At 37.7% G+C, this 17,105-nt stretch overlaps 2 protein-coding genes across 2 annotated transcripts in view; one reads left to right on the top strand and one right to left on the bottom strand.

The window, feature by feature from the left end:
* Window positions 1-176: 176 nt before the first annotated feature.
* On the bottom strand, window positions 177-3,874 carry rdh14b (retinol dehydrogenase 14b). The gene is made up of 2 exons (XM_079255204.1): window positions 3,478-3,874; window positions 177-2,029 (listed from the first exon to the last, which is right to left on the bottom strand). The coding sequence occupies exons 1-2, from the start codon at window positions 3,829-3,831 to the stop codon at window positions 1,412-1,414; spliced, it is 972 nt and encodes a 323-aa protein (XP_079111330.1). The 5' UTR covers window positions 3,832-3,874; the 3' UTR covers window positions 177-1,411.
* Window positions 3,875-7,111: 3,237 nt separating this feature from the next.
* LOC306767147 (uncharacterized protein) overlaps window positions 7,112-17,105 on the top strand; it is a gene marked incomplete at both ends in the record, with an annotated part of 15,530 nt that continues 5,536 nt past the window's right edge. The window contains 7 exons of the mRNA XM_079255069.1: window positions 7,112-7,166; window positions 12,300-12,452; window positions 12,537-12,590; window positions 15,189-15,320; window positions 15,570-15,652; window positions 15,770-15,986; window positions 16,107-16,271. Coding sequence (XP_079111195.1) covers window positions 7,112-7,166; window positions 12,300-12,452; window positions 12,537-12,590; window positions 15,189-15,320; window positions 15,570-15,652; window positions 15,770-15,986; window positions 16,107-16,271 — 859 coding nt within the window. The remainder of the gene's footprint in view (window positions 7,167-12,299; window positions 12,453-12,536; window positions 12,591-15,188; window positions 15,321-15,569; window positions 15,653-15,769; window positions 15,987-16,106; window positions 16,272-17,105) is intronic.

Below are 17,105 nucleotides of genomic sequence, written 5' to 3'. Positions count from 1 at the left end.
TGGAAAAAACATCTTTATGCTAAGATTTCTTACCACTTTTGTGAAGGTTTGCTCTCATTCTGAAACCACGGAAAAAATAAACCTCAATTTGCCCTCACATTTGAAAAACTGATTCGGTATGTTGTTTGGACTCATTATTCTGTATTCTAAGAAAACAAATCAGACGTTCACGGATCTTGAATTTATTACATAACTAAATTTCATGTTATATACATACAGGAATAAACCACACCATTGAAATAATCTGTGTAAAATCCACTGAGGCACCAGGCAACATTCACACAGCTGTAAAGCCCACATCTTCTCAGTACATTTCATACCAAAAGAGGCAGTCTGTTGAATCCCTCTGTTTCTCGGTGGTTTTAATGTTGTGGCCAATCTGTGTAATCCATAGCTGGTGCTGAGGTGAGAAGGGATTCACTTGTGGATGGATTTAATCCATCCACCAGAGGGAGTCGCAGAGCAGCATCTGCAGCTTCCTTGATCTGCATTGTCGACCTATCCAGACGCAGCAGAACCATTTACACTTCAAAAGCATCAAGACGAAACCAGATTAACCGCCACTCCCCACCTCTTCTTCCTTTACACTGCAAAATACATGCTAAAGTATGCACAAATTGAAGCTTCAAACACAACAGCTCAACTTGAAATAGATGTGTTTCACTCCACTCTGAAGATTTGAAGAGCACAAGCAATAACGTGACCTCTCCATGGAGTTAAAATTTAACAACTCAGCTGTGCTTTCATGAATGCAGTGAGGCAATTCCTTTTGATCTAGATGTGTGTGTCTGAATCTTGATAAAGAAACCAGCATAAAAGATGGGGGGAAAAAAGACATTGTATTAACTTGAATTGCATAAGTTTACTTCGTAAAAGAAAAAAAATTGAAAGATTTAATGGTTACTTTTACATGTTTCTATTGAAATGTTTCTAAATTTTATTCTTTGTCTGGATGTTTCTCTTCACCCAAAGTCAGGTCTTTCTGTGGATGGAGCTTGAAGCAATATACTCATTATATTCACTTTAAAAATCCTATTATAGCTTTTTCCTTTCTTTTTTTCCTTAAAAGAATAAACTGCATTCCTAACATATGTTTTAAAGGAGAGCCAGTTTTCCATATCTGGAATTTGTGGATTAAAGAAACCTGCAGAGTTACTGCGGTGCTTTGCCTTCAAAGTCATCACTTTAACAAGCATCAGCTCACGGCAATGCAACTCACACACACTTCATCATCACACAGAAGTGGCACAATATGTAATTTCATTTATGTTTTTTTTTTTTTTTTTTTATCCACAGGGTGGCAATTGGTTTTCTCACAGCCCGTATCTGGCAGAATAGCGTCTGAAGGATTTACTACGTAGTCCAAGAACACTTAAGTCCTCACAATACCATCCACAGAACTGGCCTCTGCTCAGTTAGCAAGTCCAACCATCTTCCTGCTTATGTCCCACAGTTTCTTGGCTGCCTCCTTATCAGTAGCTTTGGCCATCAGCTCCTCCTCCTCGCAGTTAGCGAAGCACTTCCCCGACACTCCCTCCACCTCTGGGGAGCAGGCTAGATAGAGCGGAGTTTCAGCCCCCTCCAATGGACTCTTAAAAAAGACCAACGAGGCAAGGTAGAACAGCGGCTTAGCCAGAAGAGGGATTTGAACGTGTCTGCCCAGTTTGGTCCGCACAATGCCCGGAGTGAGAGCATTGACCGTGACCCCTGTGCCCTCAAGCTGATGAGCTAGCTCAAGCGTGAACAGCAGGTTGGCCAACTTGCTCTGACTGTAACAGAAAGCCTTGTTGTAGTTGTTCTCGCTATTCAAGTCGTCAAAGTTGATGCTGCCATATTTGTAAAGCTTGGAGGAAACCACAACGATGCGGCTAGGAGCCGAAGATTTCAGGAGGTCCAGCAGCAGGTGGGTGAGGAGAAAGTGGCCCAGATGATTCACTCCGAACTGCATCTCAAAACCATCCTCTGTCTTTGTGTAGGGACACTGGTAGATGCCTGCATTGTTGATAAGCACGTCAATCTTGGATTCCTCCTAACAAACAAGAGATATTGAAAACATTTTAGTCTCTACATGGCAATCATTGAACAGATTTCATTCTTTTTTTCTGTATAGCACTAAAATGTAGTTTTAGTGGATTTTAAATAGCTTATAAGTTTATCTAACTTCATGGAGTGTCCTCTTGTACTTATTTACATTTGTCTTCAAGGCCATGCTGATTCTATAAAAAAGCAATTACCTTCTGTGAGAAAGATTTATGTTACATGCATAAAATAATTTAGTGCCTTGAATTAAAAATATTTTGCTTCTATATGGAGACCCCTGGTGGCTGAGAGACATAGATGTCAGCACATAATAAAGAGGAGCCAAACTTATGAGTTTAAATGTGATAGCTGCCTCAAAGAATGAGAATTTATGGAATTAGAATTGCTTAAAATATTTTCTTTTTTTCCAACTCTGCCATAGAGGGAAAATTAAAGTCAAAACTGAAATGGCATTTCAGTGTGATAAAGTTAATAACCAGGAGCTATGACCTTCAGCTTCATTGCAGTAGGGATGTTGTAGAACAGGGGTGTCCAAAGTCGGTCCTCAAGGACCGTTATACTGCAGATTTTTAATGTTTTCCTGCATCAACACATCAGACACTTTTTGAATGGCTCCAACAGTCTATAAGGTTCTGCATAATGACTCATTAATTTGAGACAGGTGTGTTTAAGCAGGGATGCATAGAAAATGTGCAGGAATATGGTAGAAGATCATAAATAAGAATGAATGCAACAGTTAAGACAACACATCAGATGTTAAAAAGTGATGCATTTTGTCAAGAACCCTGTGGCATCCCCTGTTATTTGTGCTAATGAGCTATAAAAATAAAAATAACTTGAGTTTAGCTTTAAAACTCACTGCTTTTCAGGTATTTTTATTGAGTCATTTGAAACCTAAAACCATACAATGACAACAACAGGTAAGCTCTTGTCTCTAAATTGCTCCAGGGGTTCTGCATTCCCTTTTGGTATTTTTTTAAATTTATTTTTATTTCATATGTTATCAAACAGATATCTGTTGACAGCAGTGTCAAGCCAGGTACAGATGACAGAATAGTAAGGTTATTAGTTTTTATTTTGGCATTAATGGTCAGGGGAAGGGCTGAGTTGTGTGCGTGTGTAGGTAACGTGTGTGTGTGTGTGTGTGTGTGTGTGTGTGTGTGTGTTTTTAAAATGTGAAACTGTTAATTTTTTAATGTTAAGCACTTTGATATGCTTTTGTATGAAAAGTGCTACACAAATAAAGTTTTATTTGATTTGACCTCAGAGCAATACAACCATTCAGCACCACGGACAGCCCCTTTAGAGCCAACCAGCGCTCCTACACACCCTTCTTTGAAGCGGATACTACATTTCATAGGGTGTTAGGGTTGTAAATAAAATTGTAAATAAACAAACAATCCCTTCGCCTTCTACCTCTATTGTCACCTAACCTACCTCATTTATTTCCTCGCAGAATTTCCGGACTGATCTTAGAGAAGCGAGATCCAGATGTTTGATGACCACGTCCCCCTGTTCTGGCCCCGCTTGTCTCTTGATGTCCCGGGCTGCATCCTCGGCGCTCTGACGGTCCCGACAGGCCATGATGACACGTGCCCGGAGCTTCAGCAGCTCCCCAGCTAAAGCTTTCCCGATCCCGCTGTTTGCTCCGGTCACAATGACTGTTTTTCCTCGCATTGTGTCAGCTGGATAGCAGAGCAGTTTATTAGCTTTCCGGTTGGGGAATAAACGACGCATAAGAAACAAAACCCCACCGCCAACAACTGCAGCTATTAGTACAGCGGTGGACATAGAAGCGATTGCAGGTCAGCCAGGACAAAAACAGCTGAGGTGTTGACTGTGTTATGTATCTAACTTCAAACACAACCCGGAAGGTTTTTTTTTCCACCCGGAAGTTTTTTCATGGCTGCAGTTAGCCTATTTCATATATTTGATGTGCTCTGTATACAAAATAATTTTAAAAAAAATTTTAAACTACCACATGACTGCACAACTTAAATGCTCAAAGAGGTCAGAATCAAATAAGAGTTAAAAGGTGTCGGTATGAGTTTTAGAAAGCTAACTTAGTTAGCAACCTTCGAGGGTTACAGAAAAACTACTTCCGGTGTTTTTTCGTCATGATGGTGCGTTCGAGTTGACTCGGAGATTAGAAATCGGACCTTTTTTTGTTATTGAACAACAATGTACATACATACGGCATATTGGTGTGTGTACATTTAACAGGTGTTGAGGTAACTCACAACAGGGCAGTCTGATAGGAATGAGACCCTAAACACACACACACACACACACACACACACACACACACACACACACACACACACACAAAGAAATCGATTAGGAGTCTCTGTCTAGTAACATGAACAAGTCCATCAAGGAAAAAAGTCTTTGGGAAGTTTTTGTTTTCATATTTTGAAGAGATTTTGTGAATGTTCTGAGATCATTTTTCCATCCATTGATGTGTTGCTTAGTTCTAGCATATTGACATCAATGTATAAAATGTAGTGCCAACAGGATCAGGTTGTTTTTCAAGAAATTCCAAGTTCTTCTCTTTTGATATTTAACCAGATTTGATTAAGCAGATAGTCAGAAGGTACATCATGATATTCTTGGAGTGGAGCCAATCCTGAAAGGCAGTCCAAAGAAATCGGATCTGGGAATGAAGTCACCAACTTCCATGTAAAATGCTTTTTTGTTTGCAAAGTGTGAAAAGTAGTAAGACTAATATGTATGCCACCTGGAAACTTTTCGCTTTGCTTGCTTCATCTGTTTACACAGAATTGTATGTTTTATGTTCCATAAATTAAAGTTGAAATATATATTTGATTGCCAAGTTAAGAAAACGAGACTTTTAATTTAAACAACAACTCACAGAACACGTTTCCTTCATATTGTTGCAAAGTATTTCTGTTTTTGTGAAATTTAAGTTTCATATAAGGAAATTGCAAATGTAGATCTACAGGCAGTTTTACAGGTAGAAATTGAAAACCACTACGTTTATCATTGACTTGAACACACATAGGGGAGAGTAGGGCAAGATGAGTCACTTTTTACTTATGTTGCCTTTGAGGTAAGTAAAAATGACTTTTAATTATAGTCAAAACATATTCCTATATTTAAGGGTGTTGTTTATCTAATATGATGATCAGATTGCCTCTCTGACAAAGCTGCCAAGAATAATTACTTCTCAAAAAAAGTGCTCTTCTGGGTCAATTTTCCCCACATTAGGGGTAAGTTGAACCAATTGAAGGGGTGAAGTGATCCACCTGGGGGTAAACTGACCAAATTAGTTTTATAATGTGAACCTGAGCAAATTGTGCCAGTAAACAGCTTTAACAGTTTAAACTTGTCACAACAAAATCACCAGTCATCTTCAAAACTATTTAGCCATTTGCCGTAAGTAAAGCTTTTCAGTTTTGTCAAGGTTGCCGTGGAATAATAACTGTTGACCCTCCTTGTAATTCTCCCATTTTTTTTCAAGTTTAGGTAGCCTCTTTAGCACATCACTCCATTGGAAGAGGCCTCATCCTTTTCCTAGAATGCAAAGGTGAGGTTTTTTTTTTTTTTTAGTGATTCCACAGATTCTTCCCAGCTCATTCTCCACCGCCTCCGAGAAGACTCTCTTCTGTTGTTCCACTGGAACCATCCTTTGCCTCCAACTTTTTCATGTCTCTCTTCGATGTTGATCTGTCAATATTTATCTCATTTGCAACTGATCTGATGGACTTTCCAAATTTGACATCATTGGCTGATCTTTCCATCTCCTCCAGAGGGGATGGGCCCCAGTTTGTTTACCTCTAGCTGGTCTTCGGTATGATACCTTTTCTTTTTTTGCAATGATTATCAAAAATAAACCAAACCAGTTGAGTGTACTTAAATAAAAATAATTTTATACATTAGAGACTTAAATGGATTTTAGTTCATGCTAGTTAATCCAGTGGTTCAACTTCCCCCATAGCCATTGGCTCACTTTACCCCATGGCCACATAGGCTATCTTCGAAAATCAAGCAACTCTCAAGTGAAATGATATACATGATTTTATATGCTAGTTAATAACAAACATGTATGATACATACTTTTATACATGGTTAAATTTGCTTTGACATACCAGTAATTTGGCCCAATATATAGAAAATTTACTTTGGCAAGCAAAAAACTGTTTTTGTGTTAAAGAAAATACTTTCCGCTACTCCCATCTACTTTCTGCATCACAATGATTAAATAGATGGGTACTTCCCGAATTTATGGTCACATGACAGAATATGTATCAACTTACCCACTGTGTCATCTTACCCCACTCTCCCCTAAACAATCAAGTTGGATAAAAAATAATGTTTATGACTGATATCACTTTGATTTGATTTGTAGCCATTTTTAATGGGTAAAGACGGTGTTGGTGCGTCTGCACCGACTTTCCCAGCTGTAAATCTGACTTCAAGAGGTTTTCTTCTTGTTTCTACTGCTGGGAACTTGGAAAATCCCACTTCCGAGTACAACCCGAACCCACCATGAAAACATGCTACAGCGTGAAATGTTAATATGTTTAATTGCAACTTTTTAAAACATTTCCTCGATTCAAAGAAAGGTTTAACATAAAAAATAGGTGTGATGTATAACTCTTAAAGCAGAATGTTTCTTCTGTCAGTGGATAGTATACAACAGAATATTATTTTTGGTATTTTCTTTATGCCTGCAAGTTATACAAGCAACCACTAGATGGCGGTGTTGGAATATGTAGAAAATTTCCCCCCTGAAAAGCCAAAACCATGTCAGAAGATTTGTAAAAAGGATGTTCACTCTGTCGAGTTTCTTCACTTCCCTTTTTGCGTCTTTCCAGTTAGGCAATACTTTCAGTTTAGTGTTTGCTCCAGTTCCTGTTAGGTTATGGCTGAAATGCGGATTTATAGGAAAAAATGTGTTGTGATGAATGGAGCAGTTTGCCGTTCAGGGACTCAGTAAAAGCCACTGAGGTGCTTTTACATTGTTCAACTTAGTTTCTCGCACAGCTTGTGTTTTTTTTTTAAACACCAAATTTATTGTAGATGTCCTTTTCGGGGACAAAGATCGAGAATGTATGCTTTCTTTGTTTCATTGATCGTGGTTGTTATCGCCTCCATTTGTAGGGGTAAGTAGATCCTTTCTGTGTGTCTTGATTGGGGAAAGAAGCAAGTTAAAAAAAAAAAAAAAAAGAGAGAAATCTAATACTTTCCTATACTAGTCTACTAGATGAGTTTCCTGGAAATGCTTGTTTTGGTACCATCTTCATAAACAGTATCCACTCCTCATGATTTATATTTATTGTGGTTATTTTTTATTAGAAATATAATCTGTATCTAAGAATCAAAACTTGTTGCAAAAACATGAAATTAATCCTACTTATGATATAATAGAAATCTCTGTTCAACTGAATTTATGGCGGTTTGTGTGAACGTGGGAGGAATCTGACAGTTGGAGAAATTACATACTACTGACAATGATTTAAGGATGGTGTTATTGCAGATTTATCTACCTCACTGTGTGACATTGTAAGGTTTATTGACATCAATAAAATACAAACAATTTTAGAAATTTAATTAACTAAGGCATGAGGAGAAAAGTGATGCAGGGTTACTGTGCACATATGCGATGACTCTTGAGACATAGGAACATTTTTGTGCATGATCAGAAAACTATTTCTCAGAAACCGCTAGCATTACATCATTATTTTTAGTTTTTACGTTTTTACTATCTGGATTTCTGCAACCACTTCTGCCTCTTGTATTTGCAGAAGACACGTCTTTAACAATATGGATTCATGCTGTCTTTTTTGTGTCTTTGCTAGTAGGCCAATGCATTTTTCCAAAGTTACTGCTTAAATGCATGTTTATCTTACAATGCGAGGCTGTTTTTTTCATTTCTACATGCTGTTTGTGCTGGAAAATGCCTTGCAGTGCTGATGTGCAAGTCTTCCTGTAAGTGCTTTGATTTCTGAGTTCTCCACCTGTATCGAATTACACATACTGAATCACCTACATTAGTAGCCAACCACTGACTATGTACAGTTAAACTGTTTTTACACATTACACATTAATGTTTCATGATAGAAAGTGAATGTAAGCGAGGAAGATTATAATCAGGGCATCACTGACTTTGTGAACCTGCCTGTGTTAATCCCCTTTGTAACCTTCTGTTTTTTTTACTCAACAAACAAGCCAGAACTCATTCAAATGTAGAGGAAACTCTGAATCATAGTCAGACCAATTAAAAATGATTTTTCACGCTGCTCACAGTTATTGGTGAATTGCAGGGTAATAAACTGTACACTTATTTACACTTAAAAAAACATATATATATATATATATATATATATATATATATATATATATATATATATATGTATATATATATATATATATATCCAAAGTTTGGGCGCCCCTGGTGAAAATTTATTTTAATGTGCCAAAAAGAAGCTAACGAAAGATGGAACATTTCCAGAAGGCGTCAAATTACAGATTAGACATTCTTATAACATGTCAAAAGAAGTTCAATCTTATTTCCATCATTTTAACTTTTAAAATAACAGAAAACAAAAAATGGCCTCTGCAAAAGTTTGGGCACCCTGCATAGTTAGTACCTTCTATTCCCCCGTTTGGCAAGTATGACAGCTTGTAAACATCTTTTTATAGTCAGCCAATAGTCTTTCGAATCTTGTTTGAGGTATCTTCGCCCATTCTTCCTTGCAAAAGTCTTCCAGATCTTTCAGATTCTGGGCCGTCTGTGACACACTGCTCTTATAAGGTCTATCTATAGACTTTCAATTATGTTGAGGTCGGGAGATTGTGAAGGCCATGGCAAAACCTTCAGTTCACGCCGCTTGATGTAATCCACCGTGGACTTTGAGGTGTTTTTAGGATCATTATCCATTTATAGAAGCCATCTTCTCTTTAATTGCAGCTTTTTCACAGATGGCATTAGGTTAGTATCCAAAATTTTCTGGAATCCCATTGACTCTATTTTTCCTTCTACTCGTGACATGTTCCCTGTGCCACTGGCTGCAATAAAACCCCAAAGCATGATTGATCCACCCCCATGCTTCAAGGGGTGCTATTATGGTATTTCAAGTTTTCTGAGCTTTCTACAGTGTTACAGTGTTGAATCCTCATCAGACATGTGAACGGCACCGTTTTTTATCACCTAAACGCATGTTTGAGTTTGAGTTTGAGTTGCAGCACGCTCTCTGTTCGGTTTCCATGGCGACGAAAAACGCGTCGTTTTAGAGAGTTTTTTCTACTTGGAAATCCTTGTGACGGGGGATAAGGTTCGGTGATTGGTTACCTTCTACTGGTTAACAAGGGCATGTACAAATACATCAGGCGGGTGGAAAACGTGGGATAAAGTTATTTCCAACGATGGCTGGTGAGTTTACCAAAGAGAGACATCCTGCTGCATTCGTTGCTGTGGGTTGCTGTTTTCCACTTTGTTTTCAGGGTCTGATTCAGGTTCCAACATGTAGGGCTGTATGCTATGTGTTGACATTGTATTTTGTTTTTTTATTGAGTTCATATTAGCCTAATCCTTCTGTTTATGAGATGTTACAATGACGGCGAAAGCAGTTGCGATGCGCGCTCCTGATGTAGTGCAGTGGTGGGAGGCGGGGCTTAATGCGGAAGAGTCTCAATCCACTCGTTTTGCCCACAGGCTGATCTGACAGCCTACGGAGAGGGTCGGTCTGAAGTAAATAAAGCCATTTGTGACAATAACTCAATCAATCCCAGCCCTTCTGGTCTCAGAAATAAAAATAAATTAGCCTGAAATGCACATAATAGTTCCACTTTAACAGTTGGAAAGAGGTTCTTTTCATTAAATTGTGGGCCCTTTCTTCTCCAAACGTACCTGTGCTCATTCCGGCCAAAAAGTTAAATTTTAACTTCATCAAGCCACAGAACTTGTTTCCAAAATGCATCAGGCTTGTCTATATGTTCCTTTGCAAACTTCAAATGCAGATTTTTGTGGTAAGGATGTAAAAGAAGTTTCCTTCTGATGACTCTTCCATGTAGGCCATATTTGTACAAGTACCTCTTTATAGTGGAATGGTTTACCATGACTCCAGTATCAGCCAGATCTTCCTGGAGGGATTGTGCAGTCAAACTTGGGTTTTGACTTGTTTTTCTTACAATCTTGCGAGCTGTTCTGTCTGATATTTTTCTTGGTCTTCCAGATTTTGCTTTAACTTCCACTGTTCCCAATGACCGCCATTTCTTGATTACATTCCGAACAGAGGATATTAGCATCTGAAAACACTTTTCTATTTTCTTACACCCTTCTCCTGCTTTGTAAGCATCAACTTTATTTTCAGTTTCTGTAATGAGTTACCGTGAGGATCCAAAATTTACAGCCACACACAAGGAGTAATGGACAAATGACCAGCTTATTGGCGTATGAGTAAGGAGTATGAGTAGAAGATCAATCCAGGTGACTGGTCTGCAGAAGAAACCAGGCTCCAGCTGGGAGGTAAACGGAATGGCAAAATACTCGTCCAGGCAAAGACAAGGCTCGGAGATCCAAAGACAAGCAGGGTCGGTAACCAGAAGAGCCGAAAAGTAGCGGTGTCTGGCAAGGCAAGGAGGGTAATCTGGGGGCATGAAGCAGAAGGTCGGCAACTGAGGACCAATCCGTAGACCGCTGGAACACAACTAGACATAGGTCTGATTATTATCTGGCAGAGAAGGAGAGATTGGAGGGAGCTTAAGTAGGCAGTGAGAAAAGGAAACCAGGTGAACTGAATGAGACAGCAGAGGCAATTAGGAAGCCAACAGGTGGATCGAGTTACCAATGATGAACGCCAGGAGATCAGGATGGCAAAAACATGACAGTTTCAGTGTTCTTGACAGCTGCTTAGAGGAACCCATGGTGCCGATTGTTGAGGCAAGGTCAGATGAGTCTAAGCATTTAAAACCATTGAGTTTGACATCGACTGGTCTTTCCAGACACTAACTGTAAACAATCCAGGACACTGGCAGGTCTCTGTTATCAAATTGGGGGCGTACAAGGTACTAACTCTGCAGGGTGCCCAAACTTTTACAGACGCCATATTTAGTTTTCTGTTATTTTGAAGTTTTAAATGATGGAAATAGGATGTAACTTTTTTTTGACATGTTATAAGAATGTCTAAACTGTACTTTGATGCCTTTTCGAGATTTTCCATCTTTTTAAAGATGGAAAATCTCCTTATTCCTATTCCTTATTTGCACATTAAAATAAAATTTTGTCAGGGGTGCCCAAACTTTGGAGCCCCACTGTATATTTATGTATTAATTGGACTAAGCAGCTGAGAAAATGAACAAATGAATAATTTCGATTGAAACATTTTATTCCATTTTTTAAAAAAAGCGTGATTCTAGAGATCCAGAGTGTTGAACTTGTTCACTGACAACAAGCTGGATGATCCCGCTATCCTCTCTAGTCTGCAGGACACACTGGATCATGTTCATTCATGCCTACTTAGCATGTTGGAGCTTTAATCTGCAGATTGCACAGTGAACTTTGTTAACAGACCGGGATTTTGCGAGCGTTTTTTAACTCAGGCAGTGATTTCCAGTAAACAATTTGTAATGCAATTGCAAATGCTCAGTTATTTGATTTGATTTTGATGTGTGCCATTTAATAATCCATTATCATTTATTATGCAGTTTAGACCAGTGGGGCTGGTAATGAGTCAATGTTAGGAACTCCTCCAACCACTAATAATGATGATCTCAGTAAAGGCTTTGTTTACATGCAGCTGATCCCACTTTGCTCTGTTTTGGTTGGTTAAAATGACTAATACAGCATTGTTTCTTATAATAGCTTAAGAAATGACATGTTTCTTTTTGTGCCTTTCGCCCAAAGACTGCTGGGATAGGCTCCAGCTTCCCCGCAACCCTTCATTGGACTAAGCAGTTAGGATAATGAATGAATGAATGTTTCTCCTTATGTGAAATATTAGTACAGACAATATTTTCATATTCAAGCTAAATCACTGTTCTTATATTTAAAAAAAACAAAAAAAAACATAGTTGCAAAGTCCAGTGTCACTGGATGATTGTCAAGTTTTTTTTTTATTTTCTTTCTGGCGCTTCATTTTAAAAGAGAAAGACTTTAATGACCATATAATTTCCCACAGGCCTGCATGACAACAACTGTGATGTTGTTCCTAAAGATCAATATATAGAAGTGGGATCCAGTATCGAGATTTTGTGCCTGACTTCATGTGTAAATGACACATTCTTCTGGACATTAGACAGCAGGCACGTTGATAAAAGCCTATCGAAGACAATCAACTCCACTCACATGGTCTTGTTGCTGACAAACTTCACACACAGCAGCGCAACTGTGGAGTGTCACAGTAATCAGACTCAGCAAGTGATTGGAGGCACCACTGTCAAGACATATTGTAAGAAGTCATTTCCAGATATTCTCTTTATTAACACAGCTTTTGATTCCTACATTGAATTTCATCTTCTTTTTTTGTTCACAGCAAAGCCTGGAAAAATATCATGTCTGTTGCATTATCGAGATCTAGATGCAACCGGTATGGATCAGGACTTTACGTGCACATGGGAGCATCAGACAGATTCTGCAATGAAAATAAATTACACTGTATTTCTGTAGGTCATTTGTGTATCTTTCATTTAGTCTTTGCTGTAATACACTTTTTTTAAAATTTTTTATGTTTCAATTGTTTCTTATCTTTTCAGTGACTTCTCTTCATTGTCTACGAATGGAATATGTAGATCACATGACAGAATCTGCACATGTGAAAATCAGTCTGCAGTTTTTGAAATTTGGACCAGTAGTTCTTCTATTATTATTATCAGAGCTCGAACAGATGCATGGGAAGCATACTCTGATCCTTATGAATTTAAACCTTTGCACATATGTAAGTAGCATTAATTCTCTTCCCACAAACATACCGATGATTTCTTTGTGTTTTAATAATCCTGCAATGTTTTTTTTTTTTTTTTCCTCAGATAAAATTAACTACCCAACGGTGATTGTAACTGCCTTCTCCGATCATCTATTGGTAGTATGGAAAGCTAGACACCCTGTGTTCAGAAGCAATTATAACTGCCAAGTTAAATCCTACAAGGTATGAACACTTTATGTCACGCATGGAAAAATATTTAGTGGAGGCAAGAACAAAATCAGTTGTTAATGGTAAAATTTTAGTAGATTGCAGTTAATATATCTGAAAAATTAATGGCTATAGTTTTATGGGTAAGTCATAAATCAGTTTATGAAACTGATACTTATCTATATGCACTTGAGTGCATATAGAAATGCAACATGCTCTTTCCTCTGGGTACAGAGCGTCTGCATCATGCAATTATGCACCCTGTCTTAAATTCTTAGGCTTGTTTTCTACTTGCTTTACACTCTTTTTCTAAATAATCTGGGACTACCATCCCTACACACAAAGCAGTGTATCCAGAATACTCTTGTTGTCTGAAAAGCAAGCCTATCAGAGAAAGAGTATCTCTCTTGACTCAAAAGTAGGTTTTGAAGGTTTATCTCTTCAGAAAATCTAAATTGAGCTGTATAGTTAGTACTGTAGCATTAAACCAAACTAAAATACTTGTAGCACTTAAAATTAAGTGAAAGGTCTATAGTTAAAAGACACATGTAAGCTGCAGCAGTCAACAATGGGAGGTTTTTTTCCCCACCAGTGGAAAAATGTGAGCTTCCCACTTGAGATGCCCTAAATGTGTTGACATGACTCATGAAATATGCATGCCACAGTTTAAAAGTTCTGTATCATCTTGGGTCAAAACTTTATTGTACGCCACATTTGTAACAACACAAATGTTTTGTATAAAACTCCTGCTACCTTGCTACTTGCAACAATTTCACCAAAGCAACTTTTTTTTTCTTTTTTTAATTTTGCCAGTTATTTTGGATGTTTAAGTTAATCTCTGTTTGTCCTTTCTTTTTAAGACTTCTTTGTCTACTGAGGAAACCCCAAAGGTAAATAAGTAAAACAAGTTTTGTTTGTGGTAAAATTCATATTGCTATTTACAAGCTATCGATAACTAAGTTATATAAGCCTTCAGCTGCAAAAGCTGCAGGTGAAAAAAATATATATAATTGTATAATATTCATGTAACAACAATAAGATTAAGTCATGAAATTGACAAAATTTTTGAAAAATCTGCTATTTAAACTTGCAAGTTTCACATTGCAGTAAAGCAGTCAATGCTTATTATGGAAGAAAATATATGTCTCCCTATCAAAGTCCTTTAAAATTAATAATAAGTTATGTTTTAAGGCTTCAATACATTTGGCATTTATTCACACTTCATTGAAAATTAACCTCCTGAATTCATAAGTGAAGCAAACCAACATTGCAACAAGACCAAGGTGCAACACAATAACATAAATACAGGTATACAAGAGAAGTAAATGCAAGACTTGAAGACACATAAGAGCAAACAATACATGCTAAAGTTGTCACTTCCAGCTGTATCCCATTTATTAACCGTGTGCAAAATGCTGGAGTTGTGGAGGGAAGCACAAAAACAAGAGGTGAGAATAGTGACAGTCAAAAAAGAAGCTGATGTGAGAAGGATGTGAAGGCTTTCATATAATGCTTGTCGTTCTTCAGATGGAAAAACGTACTATTTTTTGTAGACGACTGATAACTTCATTATTGATTATTAATAACCTAAGGCTTGCCAGGCTCAGGGAAGTGCAAAGCATCACATAAATGAGGTAAATAAATAAAGATAAAAGAAGAAATAAAGCTTGACATGAAAGTTTTTGTGTGCTTCTCTTCCAGTCTTTCAAGTGATTAACTGATGAATAAAATTTCAATTTAGATGATCATTTTGACCTTCTGCGTTTATGACAACAATGTAGTCAACAGCAACAAAAAAAGAGTAGTTTCTCATGCTTTAGGTGGAAAAATAAAGCTCTCCCTCTGTGCAGCAGCACATTTCAGCCTTTTATTAAAGATATAATACTCTTGAATGGATATAAACTTTGTATTTATGTAATTTAAATAACCAAACTAAAGATAATTATAATTTTTGACACAATCATGCTGCTGTTATTAAAGTTATGATATGAATGAATATTTCTAACCAAAATCTTTCTTATTCACAATAGATATTAAACATATCTCAAATCTCAGAAGTATCTGGGAATGTCTCCATTAAAGAAGTGGAATCCTGCATGAACTACATCGTTTCGGTCCGATGTGCCGTAGACATGGCTGTTTGGAGCAACTGGAGCCCGGGGACAACTGTTTTGACCAAACTGAACAGTAAGAGCAATTTGAGTTTGACTCACAACTCCATGCAAAAATCAAAAGATGTCCTTATGTGTTTAACAACAGCTTCAGTTAATCACAATGACTGTGACTCAGTGACTGGCAATGCACACTGGTCATGGAGAACATATGCAGGAGTCATAATGATATCTCTTACTTTTTTCTTAATGCTTTCGTGTGTGTGCGTGTGTGTTTATGTCTATTCCAGTTTGATTGTTTGACCGCATTTTAACCTTTTTCCAGAGAAACACGTCAGGACTCGTATGTGGAGAAAGGTGTCTAAGATGGCGATAAATGAAAAGCGAAAAGTGCATATCATGTGGGCGGTAAGTAGCCTTTTTTTTTTTTTTTTTTTTTAAGATTCTCTAACTCTACGCATATCTGTTAACTTGCTCATTTCTTTTAAGACTTGCTTCAGGGATTGCTTTCAATTTTCTTCCCAGGATATTCCCCCAACGTGTGAGGAGACAGTTTGCTACACTGTCAAGCAGGTTCCTTACAAAGACGACATGGCCGGGGAAAATTACACGTGTACTTTATGTGGAAACACATCTTGTGATGTTGATGTGGACAAACACGCACACCAAATGCATCTCATAGCTTCCCATAATAATGCAGTAATTGCAGAGGATTCGATTTATGTTCCAGCTGTTGATGAAAGTTAGTTTTCCTGGCAGTTTCAGCCGTTTTTTTTTGTACAAGTAACAAGCATTTACACAACCTGTTGCCAGTTGTTTGCAATAAAACAGTTTCCTCCTTTTTGCTTCATCTCCTTGTCAGGCCTCATTCGGGTTACTGACATCCAAACCGCTTCCCAGGAAGGCAATATTGAGGTCTCGTGGAAGGCTCCTGATAGACCTGTCAGTGGTTACATGATTGACTGGACCCATGATGGACTTGTGTACTATTGGAAGGAGACCAAACTCACAAATGCAACTCTGTTTGGTAGGTTTGAAAGCAGTTATCAAAAGGTAAACAGATGATGGAACGGGAGATGGATGTTGGTTTAATTCAGCTTTACAAGAAGAAAAGGAGCTATTATCTGATAGTAATTTATGCTGCTAATCAGACCAGCATGTGATCTTTTATCGAGAAGGAAGTAATGGACACATTAGTGGAGTTCTGTTGTCATTAGTGTTAAAAGCTACTCCGCAATGCTTTTCCCAAAAGGATGTTTTAATAAGGTTTTCGAGAACCATGAGTCATGATTAGCTTTATTATCTTCTGTTCACAAAAATCAAACAAAAAAACAACTGTGGACTTTGTAAACTGGTTCACATCTGGCATCAACATATTTTTTTGGCTGATTAAAAACCTTTTTGGGCTCAAAGTGCATATGAATATACACATGCAGACATGTCTAGACTGTCATGTTAAAGATGAACAAATAAGACTGGAATTAGCTTGTGAGGGAGATCTGATTCACACAAATCTGTTATCTTAATCCTATGTAACGGTGACTCATTTTTTTTGTAAATATGAGTGTGTGAATAAACTGAAACTGAATGAACTGAACCGTAATATTCAAATAAACCACTGAAAAACAAACAGACTAAAAACGGATACACCTGACATTTTCTTTTGCCCAGAACACAAAAGGCAAGGAATACACATGTATTTTTTTGTGGTTTCAGGTCATCAAACCCAGTTTTAAACAAATACATTTTTGATATAAACATGATGACAACAGGGGCCACTCTCAAGCGGGACCAACACACACACACACACACACACACACACACACACACACACACACACACACACACACACACACACACA

The sequence above is a fragment of the Telmatherina bonti genome, assembly GCF_933228915.1.
Source record: "Telmatherina bonti genome assembly, chromosome: 16".
NCBI lineage: Eukaryota > Metazoa > Chordata > Actinopteri > Atheriniformes > Telmatherinidae > Telmatherina > Telmatherina bonti.
This window is presented reverse-complemented; position numbering and strand designations above follow the sequence as displayed.

Coding starts and splice junctions, on each gene's coding strand:
- rdh14b (XM_079255204.1), bottom strand. CDS start 3,831: ATGTCCACCGCTGTACTAATAGCTGCAGTTGTTGGCGGTGGGGTTTTG. Junction 2,030..3,477: donor TCTGCGAGGAAATAAATGAG/GTAGGTTAGGTG, acceptor CTTGTTTGTTAG/GAGGAATCCAAGATTGACGT.